General features: G+C 33.5%; 1 protein-coding gene across 1 annotated transcript; it reads left to right on the top strand.

Moving 5' to 3' along the window:
- Positions 1-2,843: 2,843 nt before the first annotated feature.
- LOC145319805 (LON peptidase N-terminal domain and RING finger protein 3) lies at positions 2,844-22,021 on the top strand. Its single transcript, XM_080162165.1, has 16 exons — positions 2,844-3,270; positions 4,171-4,270; positions 5,214-5,376; positions 6,239-6,322; positions 6,680-6,980; positions 7,124-7,493; positions 7,616-7,789; positions 8,545-8,667; positions 9,378-9,507; positions 9,862-9,987; positions 12,122-12,210; positions 13,032-13,088; positions 13,459-13,545; positions 13,646-13,743; positions 16,788-16,984; positions 21,751-22,021. Exons 1-16 carry the CDS (start codon positions 3,195-3,197, stop codon positions 21,844-21,846), a joined length of 2,271 nt encoding a protein of 756 aa, XP_080018291.1. The 5' UTR covers positions 2,844-3,194; the 3' UTR covers positions 21,847-22,021.
- The last annotated feature ends 363 nt before the right edge of the window (positions 22,022-22,384 follow it).

Raw genomic sequence — 22,384 nt, 5'->3', positions numbered from 1 at the left:
ATATAAAGACATGCTAGACATTCATAAGCTTGTGTGTTTATGTAAATTTGAAGATTTGTTAAGAGTGAAAACCTTTCGAAAGTTATCGGGAGTAAGAAATGCTTATTTCCCAGACACTTTGTCCAAGAATATTCAAATAGTGCAGCTACTCATGAGTGAATGGCTTCGAAACCGATTAATATCCAGCGGATAACAACCTGTTTTCAGCAATACTTGAAAATTCAGCATCATATTATATTCAGTTTTCTAAGAAAAGAAGGCGTCTGAACTTTTTAAACTTTTATTTTAAATAGCTAGTCGGTGTTTTTAGTAAGTAGTAGATGTAAAATTTTCCATAGAATTTAGATATGCAATCGTTTTTTTTTTGTAGACCTCTTATTTTTTAAGAAATTTAAGATTTAAAAAAAAAAGTAATTAAGTGGGTTTTAAGGTACTAGAATGCAACAAAAAAAAGAAAATTGCCATTATGAACAAAAACAAGATCTTTAATTTGTCACCTTACTTTTTTAATTCTGTTGAGTAATTATTGAAAAAATCGATTTTTTAAAAACCCACGAGAATAAAAATGGAATGAGATCGACTTTCCCCCCTCCTACCTTAAGTGCCCCTAGAGGCCTCTAGGGGGTGTAGCCGCTAATCTGTCTGTCTGTTTGTAGCGAAGGATCTCGCTAACCGCTGAACCGATCGGGTTCTCCTTTACAGGGTAGCTTCTCATAAGTCCCGGGAAGGACACCCCCAACCCCCCCCCCCAAAAAAAAAAATTTCTTTTTCTTTTTAAAACTAAAATTAAAATAGTGGGGTCGACTTCCGCCCCCCCCCCCCAAAAAAAAATTTTCTTTTAAATATAAAATACGAAAAATTGGTTTGATCAAACCTCTTGGGACAAAGCCCCTAGAGGCTAGGGGCGAAGCCGCTAGTACCTTTTAAGGTGCTAAGGATGGACATGAGGATTTAATCTTGAAATTGTAAATTCTAATCCTCGGAAAGCTGTTTATATTACCGATCGATGCGATAAAGACCTAATAAAGCTTACTTTTTAAAATTTTCGTTGATCTGACTTAAATTGACATTGCAATTTTATTTTTGATTTATAGAAGTTTCACCCTTTTTATCATACCAATCCTTTTTTTTTTAAAGCGAAGCTTTTCTATATTTAGGGTCTGTATCAAGAAGTTTTTTAACAAATTTACTTACAAATTTTGCCCTTTCTCTGATTTATTAATATTAATATTCTGATTATTCCCAGCCAGAAAGTAGCGTCACTATCGCGCTACTATAGCGCACGATATCGTGTAGCAATCGAGCACGAGTTCTTACGATATCGCTAAAAGTCGTCCAATGCACATCGACGATATGTTACGATAAATGGTCGAAAAGGTACTTAGAGCTGCGCGATACACCGCATGAAATCGTAAGGCTCGTAAGCGATATCGTGCCAAAATCGTGAATAAAAAGTACATTTAAAAAATATTTAACATCATGTAGTTTTGTTTGTAAAAATTGTATGTAAGTATGAGGTTGCATAAAGAATCCATTTCACACTGTGCATGCAGACAGAGAAAGAGAGTGAGAGACAGAGAGAGACATGGTGTAAAGAGAAACCATTATCTGTGCCCTACTACATAATGTATTCTCTCAATATTTTTCAATGAATTTTGATAGAGTATTTTAATGTTTATAATACTGTATGGCAATGATTTAAGGAATATTAAGACACACATTTAAAAATGTTGCCATTTAGAAAAAAAAACTTTTTAAAAATACTTTTATTTGTAATATTAAACATAAACACAATTAAACACAATTTTAGTTATCAGTTTTATATTTATTTTGTTTGACAACAGAAAAAATGCAATATTTTTTTAAAAATAATGTGAAATTCTAGCGGCCAATTTATAAACTATATTTCTCACAGAATGATGTTGATTATATGTTGGTTGTGTGTCTGTTTGTAAGTGTGTGTTGACACACATAAAATGCTATTGTTTACGATTTCTTGGGGAAATCGTGGTTGCCGCGATTTTTACTACAAAATCGAATTAATCCCTAGCGATTTTTTTCGATTTTTGCTATAAAATCTTAAATAAGATTTTGGCGATAATATACTACATATCGGATGCGAGTTTCCTTACGACGTTTCTAGCTGGGTTCCAGTTCTGACACTATACAAGTGTTAATTTGTCGTTTGTCCAACCGTTTCAGAGCTTCGCTACAAAAATATCATCAACACGCTTCGGTTATAAACCGCTCATGTGTAATTATGTAATGTATGAAAATTACGTAAGTCACAAAACTTACGTAAACTTTTATAGCGGCCTAGTACGTTTTATCACGCAACCTCCTCTCTCAAAAAAAAGTAATTTGTCAAAAACGCCATTTTTACATAAAAATAATTAATATTACATGAGATTTTAAAAAGAAAAAATCTCTATTTGATAAATTTTTAAATGTTCTATAAAATTTTGTAACAAAATTATGATAAAACCTTGACTTACATATAATGTTTACATTTTCGTAATAACAAAAATAATAAATTTGGCCAATAGGAACGAAGAATTGATTACTTCAGCTAATCAAATTTATATTCTGTGTGGCTGACGGCAAAAAGACAATTTATAAATCATATCACATTTACTTAACATGCATTTAAATTTATTATATGATAAAATAAAAAATACATGTTATGTCAATAATGAATTTTTATTTTTATGGTTTTTTGACAAAAAGTTTTTATTTTGACGGTTGTAATAAATTTTGCTTAGATTTAGCAGACAGAGAAATGAGAAAGGACCAATGAGAGGATCCCTCTCCTACCCACCTCTCCTTTCTTTCTGCTCTTCTCCCTTTTCTCTTTCTCTTTTTTGGGGGGAGTGGGGGCGATGGAGAAGAGAAAAAAGGGGGGCGGGGCTAAGAAATATCTTTCATAACATTGAAAAATCTGTAAGCAAAAGAAACATAGTCATAATATTACCATAATAAAGTCCGCTGCTGAAAAACGTGAAGCCAGAATAATATATCTTCAGCTGGTAAAATAATATTAGTTATAAAGTTAGTAGTGTTTCATACCACTTATTATCATGTTAACTTTAAGTTATCATAGCAAATAATAATTATAGTTATTCTTTTGATTAGTGGTATATTATTAGTGCTAAAAAGAGTTAAAAGACTGGTGATAAATTTCTAAAATTTTTACAATGGATTCAACGCGAGTTTCTACAACAGATGAAGAATCTAATTACATCAAGCTCGATACTGCCAAAATTTTTCAAGGTATGGATATTATTATTATATTTAATTTAGATTTGAATCTGGCTTCCAGGTTCAGGTGCTGCAGGCCTCCAGATGGTCTATAACTGGTATAAATAAATAAAATTTTGAGTTGGAGGTCATCTTATTAATATAAATATGCAATTTTTTTAATGTTATTCACTTATTTAGAGATAAAAGATGCATAATTTGTATTATAAGTAGGTGATGGCAATCCGTCGAATTTTTGGGCCGGATTCGGATTCTTAAAGAATCCGTCAAAAGAAGTGGCGGATTTCCGCGGATTCCGGATTCTTACTTTTGGCGGATTCCGGATTCGGATTCCGGATTCTAGCAATATTTTAAAAGCATTTAAAAAAAATTAAAAAGTAAAGTGCTGCATATGTCCCAAAAATCAATGTTCTTGGTGTTCTCTATAATTCACTTTCGAGAATCGAACAGATTTTAAAAGATATTATATATAATAATGAAAATCTTTGCCTTCAAAGAGGAGGAGTTGAAAGAAAAAACTCAAGACGCTAATTTTAGCCTACCAAATAAGAATCCGGAATCCGCTATTAAAAAACGGATTTCGGATCCGGATTCCAAATTGGCCAAAAATTGGGCGGATTGCCAACCCTAATAAGTTGATCTCATATCTCTTCAAAAACAAGATTTAAGGCCTTAAGCACCTGAACTTGGAGGCCTTATCCAAATATTTTTAAATTAAAGAAACCTACACCTGATTAGAAAATTTTTTGCCTAAAATTAAACCTACCCTCTCTCGATCCTCCTAAAACAAAGCGTAACTCCCTGTTAACGAAAAAGTGTCAGAACACGCCCCCCCCCCCCCTCCCATACAAACCCATTAAATCCATTTAGCTTTTAGTGAAAAATAAATCAATAATTCAAATTATTATTTAGACCATGCCCGTAATTTGGCAGCTGAGGGAAAATTTGCAGAAGCCCTGAGCCTGTACACACTGAGTGCCAAGCAACATGGTCCGAATAAACAGATACTAAGGTGAGAACATTTTCATCACTAGCGGCTATGCCCCTAGAGGCCTCTAGTGTCACGTAAAATAATCCTTTTTTCAATTTAATTTAAGATCAAATGATTACCAAAACAAATTTTGGCCGCTAGATTGGATTATATATTATATTGTTTTGCTATTTCTCTGTGGAGGGTGGTAGTACCCTCCTCTAAAATTGCAATAGTTCTTGCCAGGATCTATGAGAAGCACCCCTTTAAATGAGAACCATATCGGTTCGGCGGTTAGTATGATTCTTTGGTACAGATATAGAGACATACAGAGATCCTGTTACTTTTATACAAGAATATGTAAATGTAGGTATAATTGAAAATGGTAGATAGGTTAATCTCTATTCTTTGATACACTATCATTCTTAAGCTATGTTTTGTTTGTTTTGTATGTGACCTAAATTATCCGAATTGTCTGATTTTTGGTATATTGATTCCTGGGACAACAAAGTACAATATTGTAAGTCAAGCAACTCTATAATCAAGTCCTAAAAATGTAAGTATGTCCATAAACATTATCCTGTATCAAGCAGTTTTTCAACAAATTTACTTACAATTTTGCTTTGACTCTTACATTACATTCTGATTTTTCAGTTCTGACATTTTACAAGTGTTAATGTCTGTTTGTCTTACCGTTTCAGAGCTTCGCTTTTATGGATGTTGTCATCCTTGTTTAGTTGATATTTTAGTGTAAGAAATATTATCTACTTACATACAAAGATAGAAATTTTGAACTTTCCCAAGTTTAGGATAGTTTATCAGTAACACACACATATTAAAACTTTTTCATTGTAAATTATTCAATTTTGTACTAGGTAGTCTTTTCTTTTATTCAAGTAGTGTGATATCATACAAAGAAAAGACAATGGTATATTAACTGCATACCAAACTAATTATTGAAATTATCTAAACTAAACTTTTTCAGTGACGTTGGAGAGATAATGATCAATCAGTATTTGTCGAGCCTGCGGAAGCACCGCCGGGGAATGTCTACAGACCCGTGGTCCTGCGCTGCCTGTGCTGGCATCCTTGTAGAACCTATCACCCTCAACTGTGGTCATTCCTCTTGTAAAAAGTGTATTTTAAAGGTAGGTTTGAATGTACACTTGTATTTTCTCTTTGTGTTTTATTATAATGATGAACATTATAACCTATATTTTATTATGATACTAGCGGTTACGCCAATATTAGTCTCTAGGGGCACACTGGGTGGGGGAGAGTGTTTGACACCCCCCCCCCCCCCCCAACATTTTAGTTTGATTTTTTTTGTGGGGGCAGATAATTTTTTTATTAGGAGGGTGGAGATACTCTTTCCCAAAATAGTGAAAAACCTTCATTGGACCTATAAGAAGCTTCACTGTTAAATAGAACCATATCGGTTCAGCAGTTAGCGAGAACCTTTGCTACAAACTATAAAGCTTACTACTTTATAAAATGCGATATAGTGGAGGCTTTCTGGCATCGAGAGGTGTCAGTTTCGAGTCTAGATAACACTGTGTCAAATTAGAGACGTTTAAAATTGAACCTTTGTTCTATTACTCACTTCTGTGTTTGACATTAGTAGTTTTTTTTTTATTAAGGAGAATGCCTTGTATCTTAATAAATGTGTTCTTCTTATTCAAATTACGTTACTACGATTTTTTAGGCATATATTGTGAAATAAAAAGGTTGGTTGCCATTTGGGCAATTTTTAAAAATACCTAAAGTAAACATTTTAGATAGGTATTAAATATATACATACAATTAAAAAGTAATAGGTAATTTGTTTATATAAGTTTGCCGTTTGTTTTTATTCATTAAAACTGAGCCCCCCCCCCCCCGGGCCCCCCTCCCTTAATTTAAGCAATTCACTACATTCTAAAACTACACCAATAATCAAGAAGGATTATCTTGTTGTATAAGAGCAGCTGCGCCCCTAGTATTTGTCAATAACACTAAATAATTTTTAAGGATTTGAAAGAGTTATGCAAGAAATGTGGAGTAAAATACCGGGCAAGAGAAGACGATCCAGTCAATGATACAGAATATATTAAGGTGAGCAACTGTCTAACGTACAGATTTTTCAATTGATAAGTTGCTACGCTAATTTTTTGTCCACATACAATATTTAGCTACATATTAGACAATTAAAAATTGCTTAGGAATTCTTTATTCTTAATCTACCTAGGGAGTCATATAATTGTATTATTTTTCAAACTACAATGTTTTGTTATTGCATTATTAAATATTAATTCATCGTTAGATGTGAGACCCGTATAATTATCCGGAGCTCACTTAGCTAACACTCTGTTGAGTATGTTAAATGTCCTAATTAAATTAATCTTGAACCTAATAATAAGTCATAGTGTATGTAACCTCAATGTTAATAATTTTACCTTTTTACCTTTTCAGCAATCCATAATCGTTAGCGAACTGGTGCGAAAATTCTGGAGCAAAGAACTGGCCGCGGTTGAGCTAAGAAACGAGGGAAACAAACTGTTCCAGCGCGGTGAGGTTGAAGCCTCGATTCAGCGCTACTCAGAGGCATACAAAATGGCGGAGAACGACCATCTGTTGACCAGTAATCGGTCACATGCATATTTCAAGAAAGGCGATTTTGTGGCGGCTTTGGAGGATGCGCAAAAAACTATTGAATTGCGGCCGGACTGGGGCAAGGGATATTTCCGGAAAGGCATGGCACTTAAAGCTATGGGTAAGTGTTCTTTTTTTTCTGGCTTTGAAACTAGTACAACCCCCAATTTTCAAAATTATTTAGCAGTTCTATAAACCAAAATCCTTCATTACCCCCTAATGTCTAAAAGTTTCACAATTGCAATGAAATTAAACTTTTCTCAGGGAAATACGGGCAAGCACTGATTGCGTTTTTCGAGTGCCTTCTGTTCGAGGAAACCATTTCCAAGCCGTTGAAATCTGACATCTACGCCACGCTGGCCAGCTACATCAATCACATCATCGAGGAAGAATCACTAGTGACAGCCGATTTGGTCCCATCGGGTGGCAAGATCGAGGCCCCGTTGTCGATATCCGGCAGCAATTTGCAGACAATGTTGAGTAACATCATTACAACATCACTGGCTGAAGACGGTTTAAATATGCAGCCGGCTGTAACGGCGGCTTCTTCGGCAGCTAGCAGTCGGGCCAGCAGTGTAGAGCACTGCGGATCTGGTGTTATTAGACCCGTCATTCCATCCGTTTTTGATCAAAGGTAGAGTAATTTTAATTATCTAGAATAAAAGTGTAGTTACTAGATATATATTTAAGTGCAATACTAAAATGGAATACCTAAATAATTAAATTCTCAATTTTAGAACATTATTACTTTTTTAGGTATAACGTTTCTGGAAGATGCCCGCCAGACGGCTGCGAGTCGCCATCCGTTATTACTGCATCCGCTGAAAGCAGTAAGAAGGCAATGGCGGCGGGAGAGCAGGTCATCAGAAAACGGCGTGGCTCAGACGGGAGGGAAAAGCTACTTGTACCTAGAAACAAATCGGTATCCAGGTAATTATTAGCAGATTTCATGTTAAAATCATTCTATTGATATCCTTAAACTAAAGTAACAGGATGTCTGTGTGTCTGTGTATCTGTGTGTCTGTACCGAAGGATCTCGCTAACCGCTGAACCGATTGGGTTCTCCTTAACAGGGTAGATTCTCATATGTCCCGGGAAGGTTTTTAACTATTTTGGGGGAGGGTACCACCACCCTCCCAAGAGAAATCACAATAAAATCGAAAAAAATTTAAATATTTCCGCCGCATAGTGTCGCTAGCGTAGTCTCACCAGCGTAGTCGCGCTGCATAGAAGCATGAATTTAACAGCTGATAACATAGACAAATTATTTCTCAAATCAGATATTAAAATATAAAAAAAAACATTTAAATGCCACTAGAGGCCTCTAGGGGCGTAGCCGCTAGTTAAATATAAATTAAATACAAAAACATATTCTTCCATCTTGTATTGATACTATCAGCTGCACCCCTGGCTAGCTAGGTACTATGTATGCGAAAGAATATGGAAAGGCACAAATATAGCCTAAAACCATCCTACCCAGACTTTTTATAAAAATGTAATAGCCTGAAACCATCCTAGGACCTATAAGAAGCTTCCATTTAAAGGAGGACCATTTTGGTTCAGCGGTTAGCGAGATCCTTCGCTTCAGACAAAAAAAGCTTACTACTTATTATAATAGGATAAGCCAATTATATTTGAAGTAACTTTATATTGAATCCCAAAGGACTGTATGTTAATTCTATCAGGTTGTTAGACGACATCGAAGTGCACATGGAGAAGCTTATCAACATGAAGTTTAAGCCTGCTAACCGAGACATTGATCCAAAGTCTGTTGATCCCAACGATTTTGATTGCTCTCTCTGCTTCAGGTAATAGAATTTTTCCTTGTGATATATCTCTGCCTTTTTAAAAAGGTTAGGTACTTGAATGTGTTTCCCTCCTTTTAAATTTTTTTAAAAATTCTATGGGGGGGGATTATCAATTTACTTGCATATATCTTAAGCAGAGTTTCGGATCCGGATCCGCATTATTTTGAGTATAAGGATCCGGATCCGGAAAAAAATTCGGAAAAAATGGAAAAATCTACCTAAATTTATATAAAATCTCAGACATTCTCTTGATGAGAGCCAATCTTTAAGGTTTAGGTTCAGACTTCGAATTAAAGAATAAATATTTTTTGAAAAATTTGGTGATTTTATTTTTATTGTCAAGGATCCGAATCCGGATCCGCACTGACCAAATTTGGAGGATCCGGATCCGCATACAATCCTAAACACTGATCTTAAGACATATTGTAAGGAACTGGAATGATTATTCATCAAATGTGATACCCCTGCATCCCTGGGATAAACCAGTATTAATACAGACCCTAGTTCCTTAGATCCATGAAAATAACAAGTGGCTATAACAAGTTATGAAACGGCCACAGTTAGATGCTGTCAAGAGTAATTATTTTAAAAGGTACCTCTTGCTCAAATTTTTGACCGGTTAAAATGGCCATATAATGAAATATGTCTTAATTTCTATTTCCTCTCTGTAAAAAATGAATAATTATGTGACCGGTATATTTTATTTCTAGGTTGTTATGGCAACCTGTGACCACTGGCTGCGGTCACACATACTGCAAAGCCTGCCTTGATCGGTCACTGGACCACAGGAACGAGTGCCCGCTCTGCAAGACCAAAATTGAGACTCTTAATGAACAGCTGGTGAGTTCATTAGTGAAGCATTTAGAGTAGTACTAGTCAATAAGTTTTTTATTTAATTTACTTAAATAAATATAAATCTACAAGAGTTCATGAACTTAAGTATAACACTTAAAGAAAGTTTAAATTAATTTTGAGATTATTCTTCCATTTTAATTAGTTTAGCTACTAAGTTAAAAGGAGATATCGAAAAATGTTAATTTAGATTATAAAAATAAAAAAACAAGCTTATATTATTCTTTATGGGGGTAATTCGGATAATTAAATCAATCATAAGATAGCTAGCTTTAAAGTTGATTGGTTAAGTTATTGTCATGTTGTAACGAGTAGCATGGTAATGACAGAACTCTAATCTAGGGTGTCAATGATTTTGTGGACCAGACTATCCGCCGAATGCTGCCCAAAGAGTACCTGGAACGGCAACGGCTGTATGAGGAGGAAATCGCCGACCTTGGCGGTGCCAGAAAAGACGGCAGAGTTGAGGTAAGCCGCCTGTAATTTATAGTTGCCACACTTCTAGACGTGATCTAATATAAATATTAACGTTGTTTTTTTAATATCATTTTGATTAAGGTTTTTTTTTAATGCAACCATCTCGTAATCCATGATAAAATGGCACTTAGAATTCGAATTTTGATCTGAAATTTTGCATGAATAATCCTTGGTAGGTCTATTTTCCCTAAATCGAACAGCCGTTTTGCCATTTTTGGGCTATCTTAAGAGCAAATTAGTCACGAAACCTATCTCCACCAAATACTTTTTTTCGCTCAAAAACCCTATCAAACGGTTCTAGCCGGTTGCTGTTGGTACTATAGATTTCAAAAATGGTTATTGCTATCATTTAACATGAATTAAACCAAAAATATGTTTTTAAAAGTTGATTCCTACGTAATTAATGATTAATTTGCCCTGAAAATAGGCAAAAAACGGCTAAACGGCTGAGCCGCCAGCCGTTCTCTCTAATTCTCTATTTTTTCATGATAAATCCCATGACAAAGTTTATAAAGAACAAGGATGACAACATCCATAAAAGCGAAGCACTGAAACGGTAGGACAAACGGACATTAACACTTGTATAGTATCTGAACTGAAAAATCGGAACATAAATGTATAATGTCGAATCAAAATTGTAGGTAAATTTGTTGAAAAACTGCTTAAAAACAGGATAATGTTTATGGACATACTTACATTTTTGGACTTGATTATAGAGTTGCTTCGCTTATAATATTGTTCTTTGTTGTCCCAGGAATCAATATACAAAAAATCAGATCAAACGGATAATTAAAACACTTGAAAATTTGTTGTTAAAAAAGTAGAAAAATCAACATGTTTAAAATGGACGTACGGACATTCTGGTAATGATTATAGAGTTGCTACGCTTTCTAAATCGTACCCAACTACTACAGGAATCATCATGCAAAGTTTGAAATCGATAGGACAATTCTAACATGCCTAAATTAACGAATAAAAGCTATCTATCTCGGACGGACGGACGGACGGACGGACGGACGGACGGACCGACCCTAATTATAGAAAAGCTTCGCTTTTAAAAATACTATGTTTTTTGCAATAAGCAAAAACAATTATATCCAAAAGTTGCGCAGCAATTTCAAAATATTATAATTAAGAATTTCAATTTAAATAAAGAAATCTTACAGGAGACAGAAACTGCGTAGGTAGATTCTTTACGAATAACCGTTGGGCAGACTTACTGACAGACCTAATTACAAGAGTAGTTTTGCTACTAAAAATTGTAGTGGGCGGCTTTGAACTTAACACGCATTTTGATCCTAACTTATAAATAATTTTGGATTATAAAATTTTAATTTTTGTAAGATATTTAGTTTTCTAAATATGTTGAAATTTATTACTCTTGATAAGGCTTTTATGTTGTGAAAGTAAAATCTTTACAAATTTATATTTTGATTTTTAAGTAGATAATGATATAAATATTACCATAGATAGTCAATCAGAAAAAAATATTCATTTAACTGAAAAGGAATTTCTATCAGACAAAGATTTTTTGTTTGGAATTAGTCACATTTGATTCAATTAAAAATAAGAAATTCAACTGTTTACCGCAGAATTATTTATGGAAATGAAAAATACACTGAGCTACTTTGGTCCAATAAAGGCATTGATCAGATCAAAATTTGTTAAGATAGATTAACCCTGATTGAATTTTTCAGACTAGCGGCTGCGCCCCCTGGAAGCCTCTAGGGGCACTTAGGTGTGGGGAAGTCAACCCACCCATTTTTAATTTTATTGTATTTTTTATTCTTGGGCGATTTTTCCTGTTTTATCAGTTCAGCGGATAGTGAGATCCTTCGCCACGGATAAAATAGTTATTTATCGCATCGTATTATAAACGGCTTTCCGCGGATATAGAATGTACAATTATGAGATTAAAACCAGTTTTTTTTTAGCCCCGAGGTGCCAAAGGCACCGGCTAAAAAAACTGGTTTTAATCTTATGATTGTACATTTTTATGTATATTTGTAGAAAGCTGGATATAATTCGATGCTAGACATAGTTTTTGTCGTATGGATGAGAACCGGTTCCTATCCACCGGATTCGAATGAATACGAGAAAAAAGCTTACTACTTTCCTATTTCAGATACCAGTATTTGTGTGTACGATGAGCTTTCCAAATATTCCGTGTCCGCTACACGTCTTTGAACCAAGATACAGGCTTATGATTAGAAGGTTAGTTGTCACAAGTTTAATTTGCCTTTTTATAACCAAAAATAATACTTTTTGTTAGTTTTATTTTTGAAGGAGGAAAAGTTATTTCTTTCATCGTATTATAAACAGCTTTCCGCGGATATAGAATGTTCAATTTTAAGATTAAAACCAGTTTTTTTGGCCTGAGGTGCCGAAGGCACGAACTAAAAAAACTGGTTTTAATCTTATGATTATACATTTTTATATTCGTAGAAAGCTGGATATAATACGATGCTAGACATAGTTTTTTCGTATGGATGAGAACCGGTTCCTATCCACCGGATTCGAATGAATACGAGAAAAATCGTTTTCGTTATTTTTTTGTGGCCTCAAGGATCTTGAAAACATTGGGTCTCCTAAAAGTTTGTCTTTGTCCGTTACACTTTTTAAAAAATATTTTGTATTATTTTGGTACATTTCTGGTAACTGCAATTATTCATATACCAAGTTATCGAGTTCAAATATCTAGTTGTGTTCCCCCTAAACTTGCTCGAGGGACCATATTTATTTATCGCATCGTATTATAGACAGCTTTCCGCGGATATTAAAATGAACACTTAAAACCAGTGATTTATCCATGATGGGCCGAAGTCCGGGCTTAACAAAACTGGCATTAATAATATGATTTTTATTTTAGTATTCGAAGTAAATTGTCTAATACCTATATATGATTTTTGAGTACGTCTGAGAACCGGTTCTAATCCTGCGGATATTAATCGGTTTCGAAGTAACACAGGAAAAGACACAATAGAAAACAAATTCTATTTAATATTTACAGTTTACTTGAATATGTCTTGTTTTAGAGCCATGGAAAGTGGGGCAAGAGAGTTTGGAATGTCGGTTAATGATTCTTCCAAAGTGTAAGTTTATTTGAAAAGTTTTCTGTACATTCATCCATCTGTTATCAAAGCTAAATGTTTTCTACATAGATAATTGTGCATTTCATTGTATGTTTACTAGCAGCCACGTCACTAGAGGCCTCTAGTGACATTTTAGGGATATGGTTAAGGGGTAAGTCAGTTGGGAGGGTAGTGATAAAAATAGTAAGAGTTTTAATTTAATGGAGAACCTTCGCTACAGACAAAAAAACTTTCTACTTTATATAATAGATTACTTACTTTTCATATATTTTTTTTTTTTTTTTCTACCTAGCTGTCTAATTAACTATCTTAATCTCTAACTAGCTAGCTATCTAGTTGATTGTTTGTGTCTAGCTATCCTTCTATCTAGGTTTGCTGAGTACGGAACAATGTTAGAAATCCGAGATATTCAGTATTTTGCTGATGGAAGGAGTGTGGTTGATACTATGGGCTCAAGGTAAGCTGATAATATATTACAATAAACCAAGGCTTTGAACACATGCAAAAGTTCCTTTTTATTGGCGAAAATATGATTTTGATATTTTGTTTATATTTAGACGCTTCCATGTAATCGAGCGTGGTACTCGAGACGGGTACAACACTGCCGTGGTAGAGTTTCTCAAGGATGATACCATCGAGGGAGAGGAACTAACAGGTAGGATAATCACATGTGAACAAGAATCTTGGCCTAGACGTCCAGGGGTAATGGCAATGGGGTATTTAATACCCCCCTCAAACTTGGAAACCCTCCATTTACCCTCCTCGATAAATTAGAATAACCCTTTTGAAACCCCTAACATAACCCCCCACAAAAAAGCTTGGACATCCTTGATCCTGGCACCTATGTGAAGCTTCTCTACAATATGAGAACTATATGGGTATGTTGCTAAAAGTGTGCTTATTTGCAAAGAAAAATGAGTAGACTAAAATATTGCAAAATTAAAAACAATTAAAATTAAAGTTTAATTTTGTTTTTAATTTAAATCCAGGTATATTTAGGGATAAGACAATTGCCTATTGAAGAATGTAAATCCCTAATGATAAACAAAAATATCCCTTCAGAGGATTAAGATTATTATTTAAAAGTTCAGGCACTAATAGTTAAAACCAAAAAATCCCTTCATTCCCTAGTTATATCGGGCAAAATAGTTATAGATAATCTAAAAACTCTACATTAGAGGTCTTATTCAAAAAGAAAACAACTTAGAGTATTTTGTATGTATTGCTTTTGTGTGTGTGTGTGTGTGTGTGTGTGTGTGTGTCTGTGGTTTTATTTACGCAATTATCTTGTTTCATAAATATATTTTAGAGTACACTTTCATTAGAGTTACACGATAACATTTTCACCCGTTTAAACTTGTAATATTTGCTTGGCTGTTTATTACACTAGTCCCCAAAGGTTTATAATAAAGTTTTCTCATTCGTTTGGATTGCTTTTGTGTGTGTGTGTGTGTGTGTGTCTGTGGTTTTATTTACGCAATTATCTTGTTTCATAAATATATTTTAGAGTACACTTTCATTAGAGTTACACGATAACATTTTCACCCGTTTAAACTTGTAATATTTGCTTGGCTGTTTATTACACTAGTCCCCAAAGGTTTATAATAAAGTTTTCTCATTCGTTTGCTTAACAACTTTTGGAACTATAGTAATTTATGATTGGTTGATTCATTAAGTTAAGTGTTCAAATATTTCAAACAATCTACAGAAAAGGGTAATTTTATGTATCATCATTGGGGATGTATATAAATTTATCTGACATTGTCTTATCCCTTTAGATCCCTTAATGAACCTACTCTATAAATAAAGAATTATAGTTTGTCCATAATACACTGAAAACTGCTAAGAGGACAGTCCATTAATACAGTTATAATAGATTAAATCTTTCTTATTTGATGGTTTTATCATTAAAGTTTTAAAGTTAATTATTTTTTTGTCCCTTTCTTGACAACTAGTTACTTCGCCCTTAGCCTCTAGAGGAGGGCGTTGGATGTCAGAAATAAAAGCCTAAAACCACCTCAAGATATTTAGAAGGCTTTCCAGAAAAGCACAGCTTATTCGAACGTTTTAATTCCGAGATCTTAAGTTTCATACAAAAAACCTTACCACTTTATAATATAGAATATTATTCAACAAACATAATATATGTAAGATAAAATATAGTAAACAAGATATTTCGTTGTATAAATTCTTAATATATAATCTGAAATTTTCTCTTTATTCATATGTAAATAAGCAAGGATGATAACATTTATAATAAGCGGAACTTTAAGAGGATAAAAAGTTAAATTAACATTTAGATTGTATCTGTTTTACAACTTTAATCGGGAAATAAACAATTGATAAGAAAAAGACTTTCTATTATATAAAGATGTGAGTTGTTTTTTTTGTCTGACGCTAAAGATCTCGGAAATGGTTTGTACTTTTTAATGAAGCTTTACAATTATTCTGGGGTGGTTTAAGGCTATTTTTCTAATCACTCTATAGCTATTGTAATTTATGATAAATTAACAAATAACCATGTGATGTGTATAAACAATAGAATATTTATAATAAGCAATTCTTAATAATGCAAAAACTATAAGGAAAAGGCTTAGTATAAAATGGCCTCTTTAATTTTATATTTGCAATTGCGTGCAAAAATACCTGCGTATTAAAATTTTGCAAGTTATATAATACATAAAATTTATAATGCATTTAGTTTAAAAAGTATGTTTTCTTGCCTAAAACAATGGTTAATATTCAAAGAAGCGAATTTGATAATAAAATACAATCTTATTAAATGCTCTCTAAAAAAAAACTCTTAGTAAATTTAAGTAATTTTAAAAAGATTTATCTTTCTAGTTTTTAAATGAAAAGTAAAAACTATTTTGTGGTTGATAGAATTATTTTTTTCCAGGTGTCATTTCTCACAAAATAGTTATAAACCTTTAGAAGCTTCACTGCAAAACAGAATCATATCGGTCGAGTGGTTAGCGAGATTTTAAGCTACAGACATTTTGTTACTTTTATCTAAAAATGTTATTTTACCGTTTGTCTAAGCAAAAAATCTTTTGTATTTTCTTCAAATTATATGCATTATACAATTTATTTTGATAATATAAAACATGTTTTCTGATAACATTATATAATTTGGATTAAGTACCGGGAAAATTTACGTAAATATGTACTAATTAAACTTTCAGGGATAGTGGTCTACCTAAAACTCAAAAAAGACTTTTTAAACAACCACTCATGACACTTTTTCCTTTCAAAGGCATTATTTTCATATTTTTCGATATATTAAAACTATTTATCTAATAAATAATCCAAAAATGCAAATTATTTACCTACTGATAATTTTGTACACAAAGAACTTAAATTTGAATAATAATTAACTAACAATGAATATTTCAAATATTTTCCTACTATTAAGTTTCTGTGAATTTTAATTGATTTTGCCAAAGAAGATTTAAATGAAACCTTTTAATTTTGCCTAACTTTCGAAACATGCTCGCTTTCGACTGCGAGGAATTCAAATTGGACAATTGATCAACACAAAGGGATTTTTGTTTATCATAAGTGGTGTGGACAGCAATTGCTTGTCCTATCTCCAAGACCATTGACCACAATTAATTGAAATTGTTTGAGTTTATACCCTTTCTGAAATGCTGCATATGCCTCAATCACTAATATTTTAAAATTTATTTTCCATTTCAGACCTACGAGCAATCCATGACCGCACAAGGACGTTGGCCGTTGGCTGGTTCGGCGACATGGACCGGGCCGTGCAGATCAACGTGACGTCCCACTACGGCCCCATGCCCCGGGTGGAGACAGAATACTGGAAGCTTGCCTCTGGTCCGGCCTGGGCCTGGTGGGTCCTGGCCATCCTACCCCTAGATACCCTTGCACAGGTAGGGATTTTTGTCTTCTTGGAGCACAGCAGCTTCATAAACAATATGGGATCTCGGAAGTATGGTTGAGCCAAAACCCTCCCTCTTGTTTTAAATAAATTGAAAATATCACATGGTGGGAGGGTGTAGTTGTTCTTATATTTGTGTTTTGTTTTAAGTCAGATCAGGATAGGGTTAGTGTCCCGCTGCATGAGATAGGCATAAAAACTACCACTTTTTCTTTCATACCCTAATTAAAGAGTAGATGGGCTTGAAATACTGACGTATTGAACTTCTTTGGATAAAAAATTATCAAACAAAAGTTAATAAGAATTCTTACGTATAAGTTATAGAAAACTTTTATAAAGAAATTTAATTAATCAAGAATTTTATAATAAAATACAATTTTCTAAGATATATTACTCATTTCTCTCTTTCTTTCTTATTCTAATTAACTTGATCTATCTCTTTCTTTATTTTTCTCTACGTATTTTTTCTGTTATTCTCCACCCCCCTCTTCCCCCCCCCCCGCTTTCAACATATTTAAGACAGAATGTTGTAAGTTTGAAAAATTGTGTAAAGATTTATTTTACAACTTTCACACGTTTTACTCCCCGTCAAATTACCCTTTCACAAGTTTTTATTTTGAATTAAATAGTAATTTCTATCCACTCTGGAAGTCATCACCTTGCGGGGCCTTACTCTACTTTACCATTACTTTAACATTAAAAATATATTTTTTTAAAGTTTGTTTATGGTCCAGATACAATATTGGGAAACTACAAAAAAGTGAATTAGACATCCTGGTTGCTAAGTTTTCTTTCTCATATACATTCAGGGGTGTATTATATTCTCATATATATTCAGGGGTGTATATTCTGCACAAGATTCATTTTTTTCCCTTGCTGCAAAATTTTTAATTTTTTTCCCCACCTAGTTTTTTCCAGCAAGGAAGTAAATAAAATGGAAAAATATTTTCAAAACTCTTTATTTTATTCATATTATCCCCCCTCCCACATATTTTAGTTTTTTTTTCACCAAAAAGGTGAGAAAAATGGAGAAAAAAATGCTTTCAGTTCTCTTAATTTTTACATATTTTCCCCCCCCAACCACATATTTTTTATTTATTTGCTAAATAAGTCCGTTTTTTGGGTTCGCTGGATATAGAGTATAATATATGCATTAAAGAAGCTTCACTTCAAAATTATTAAAACTTTTCATGTCCTTTATCTTTTATATGTCATAATATTGTTCCCCATAAAATATGAAGTGTACAGTGTACACTAACTTTTGTTTGTAAATGACTTGTAACGAAAACTCGCAACCTCTCCCACTCTCTCTCTCATTCTCACGTTTTCTGCGTGGCACGTGAATTTGTTATGCCTTAGCCAACAGTGAGTGAAAGCATGATAACAACACAATTACCAACATTCTCTACACATACATTCACTTTAATACTCAAACGTTTTCAACTGAAATTGTAACAAAAGCCTGTGGGGAGGATATTGGTTTATTGATTGAGTGGGAGTTTTGCTTCCATAACATTTATCTTATGGTTCCTATATTAAAAAAACGTTTATATTTTGAGAGAAAAAAAATATTGAAAAAGTTAACACCTAAAAAGAACCCTTTACTTTTCCAACTAAAGAATTTGCATTAAAAAGTAGTGGCTACGCTATTAAAAATTAAACGAGATTTTGTGAAACAATTTCATAAATTTATTTATCAAAAATGTAAATAATTGCTTTGACTAAATTCCTTAGATAAGAATATTAACTTACATAAATACTTAGTTTTCAAATAGTACTATACAAATGTATACACAAGTGTATTTATTATTTAATTTTGTGTGCTATATCAGTCCAAAAAATGATGGTGTTAGTCAAGCGGCTTTTTTGTATTTGTAGAGAACTACGTATTGCCCTGAGGTGTTAAGTTCGATGCCGGTTCACACTTAGCTCTCAGCAGACATAAATGATTATTCTAAGCAATTGCGTGTACAGTGATTCACCCCCCTCCCGCCATTACGCTTATGGTTTTAAGGCCGTAGAGGGAAAGCCGTAGCGCAAAACAGGCGTTTATCTTTAAGATAATAGAATTTATTTAATCCTATTTTCTGAAACTACACCCCTAATATCAATAATTCAATATAAGGAAAGGTGCAGCCCAATACAATACAAGCACCTTCGCGCAATCACTTTACCTATTGCATTTACTTTTATAATTAAAAGGACTCTCCACAGAAAAATCAACTTTGGATTTTTGAAAATCTAACCTGAAACTATTATTCTCTGTTCAATTTTAGGCATTTTTTGTTTTTGTGGCATCGCGATCGAAGCCCTTTGAAAATTTTGTCCGCCGCCTATTTGTACTGCCGCTATAACAATATATACTACACTTTCCTCCACTCAATATGTGTTCGCCGCTAAAGAACATTTGCTCCATTGCAACCGGCCGCTCTACGATTTATCCTCTTCCTTGACTGGACAATCCTGCCGCCTCCATTTTGTGTTCGCCTCCGCCAAATATAACCATATTTTGCCGCAGTTGCCGCATTCATCGCCCTTCTCCGCCGCTACTCCGCTATACATTGCGTACGTAGCTATACACAACACCCCCAGCCTCCATTAAATTTCTGAACAAGGGAGAGGGGAGCATGTATTAAAAAGCGACGTACAGCGGAGTAGCGGCGGAGAAGGGCGATGAATGCGGCAACGGCGGCAAAAATAGAAGCTAAAAATCACTAAAGCAGCACAAATTAAATGGCGGGAGGATTCACTTAAAGGAGGTAAAAAATTTCAAAGGGCTTCGATCGCGATGCCACAAAAACAAAAAATGCCTAAAATTGAACAGAGAATAATAATTTCAGGTTAGATTTTCAAAAATCTAAAGTTGATTTTTCTGTGGAGAGTCCTTTTAAGGCTTTAAAAACATTTGTAAGTGATGTACTATTTCACTTTCATACTTTACAAAAGAAACTTGAGTAATTTTGTTTATATAACAGGTGTGCTTAAGTTTTTTACATTTAGTTTGACTTAACTAGATCACATTTTTTTTATCGATTTTTGATATTTTAACAAAGACAATATTGCCCATTTTAGCGCAGTAACAACAAGCTACATTAGTCTAAATATAAATAACATATTACATAAATTAAAAATCAAAATGGGAGGGGGGGGGGGCAACCTCACCCCTCCCCCCCAAAAAATAATATATTGAGTTATCAAATTCGACTCTCCCCTCCTCAAATACCCCTAGAGGCCTCTTGGGGCGTAGCCGCTACTTTTACATAAAGTGCATAATGGAAATATGACGTCTCTTTTAGCTAAATAGTAGCTTCGCTACTAAAACACAAATTACCAAACTGTTTTCTTCCGAAAGTTGATTATTCTTAATTAACTTAATTAACTATTATTTTATTTCCTAAGATAAATTTTTGATATGTAATAATATGAACACGAGACCTTGTATAATATTTTTATCTCAGACAGAGAGAGAAAAGAGAGATTAGCATCCGCTTTCTGTAGGAATACTAGCGGCTACGCCCCTAGAGGCATCTAGTGGCACTTTAAATGTTTTTTTTTTGTTTAAGTCTCTACGATACCTATCTACTTTCAAGTCTCTTAAGATACCTTGCTTTGTTGCGTTTAAATCTCTCTTGCGCGAAAATTTTTTTTTGTTGTGATTTCTCTTAGGAGGGTAGTTGTACCCTCCCCCAAAATAGTTTTAAACCATCCCAGGACCTATGAGAAACTACCCTGTTAAGGAGAACCCGATCGGTTCAGCGGTCACCGAGATTATTCGGTACAAACAGACAGATATACAGACACACATTATGTTACTTTATTATAAGGATTATGATACTTAAAAAATCTTTATTTTTCATATATATGTATATTATTCTTTGTATTAAAAATAAAGTAAAAGCTAATATATACGGAATTCGTTACTTCTTATTGGATCGGAAGGCACTTGGGCGTTAAAAAGGCTTTTTTTAAAATGTTATTTTTTACTCAGTTCCTATAAAAGATAGAAAGCTGAAATATAGAGCATGATGAAGCATCAATAGCAGCCGGACTGCTTTTAAACAGCTTTTCAGTCGCTTCTACTTTTTGCAACTTTTTTCCATAATTAGGTATGAAAAATCTATGGTAGTTTGAATGCTTTTAAGCTGCTTTTCTTTTTAAAACTTTCAGATATAATCATTAATTTTTTAAGGTTTCGTGATTTTAAGTCTTTGCATATATTATATTTCTCATTCATTTATTTGTTATGATAACAGTTAATCTGCTCTATAACTCACTCAGTCAGTTGGTCTATTTCATTATAGATTTGCGCTTCGCTACTTATGGATGTGGTCATCCTTGTTTTTCTAGAAGCTATTTCTCTTTGATGGATGTAGCTACCTTCAAAAAATAATATTTTTGAAGCCCTTCGAGGTAGCAACCGTTCATTAAAAGCCCATTTTATAAACATGAACATTACTTCCAGTAAGAAATATGTATAAACTTTAATTCTCCTACTTAACTTTATTATTGAAACTTGTATGATTGCTTCAAGATCTTAATTTTGTAATAGGTCAATTTTACTTAATACGACGTGTTTAAATGTAACAATTTATATGGCTTTTTAAGTTCTTTAAAAGTTAATCGATTGATAAGAAAAGCCTTTCAATACTCAGCTCCGAGATTTTGGAGGAATCGTAAATAGAAAGAATTATGTGTCCATAAAGTTTTATATGCATGTAGGTAAAAAAGCTTAGCTTAAATTTTTTTTTTTAATTTCAGCAACAAATTTTGAGTCAAACCAAGTTGAAACGGCGGCTGGAGGCGATTGGGCGGATACTTGGCTACATGAAGCGCCGCGGCGGCATGCCAAATTAGAGAACAAGAACAATACAATTCCACAAGCTAAACCTTTAGATTATCAAATAATTGTGATTTGACAACCGTGTTTCTGAACTTATCAAGTGTTTCAATGATTGCTGTGTCGTCTAAGCCCCAGAGACATTTTCTGATGATAAAAATTTCACAAAAAAATAAGATTAATATAATGCTACTACTGTTAGTGTTCTGCCTAAGTATAACGTCCTTACGGCTCAAATTATTGGGATCATGGAAAGAAAACGAAGTAGCGGATATCGTCGTTTTTTCACTTTTTCGCTTTTTTCCTATTTCAAGCCCTTGTGGCTCTAACACTGTGTGGCCTATATCCTAACCCTGCGGGGCAATCATTAACATTTTCCTAACCTAAAATAACCTTTTAAAAGCTACTGTGATAAAACGACGAAACCTGCTACTTTGTTTTCTTTTCATGATCCAATTATTCTACAGTAATGTATTAAGCATAGGTGTAATTTTTTAAACAACGGGTTTTTATAAACATTTAATACTATTAAAAAAGATAATTTATATTTTATTT

The sequence above is a fragment of the Acartia tonsa genome, chromosome 5 (genome assembly GCF_053477335.1).
Source record: "Acartia tonsa isolate MP-2025a chromosome 5, ASM5347733v1, whole genome shotgun sequence".
Classification (NCBI taxonomy): Eukaryota; Metazoa; Arthropoda; class Copepoda; order Calanoida; family Acartiidae; genus Acartia; species Acartia tonsa.
Note: the sequence above shows the minus strand (reverse complement) of the source record. Positions and strands in the feature narration are given on the sequence as shown.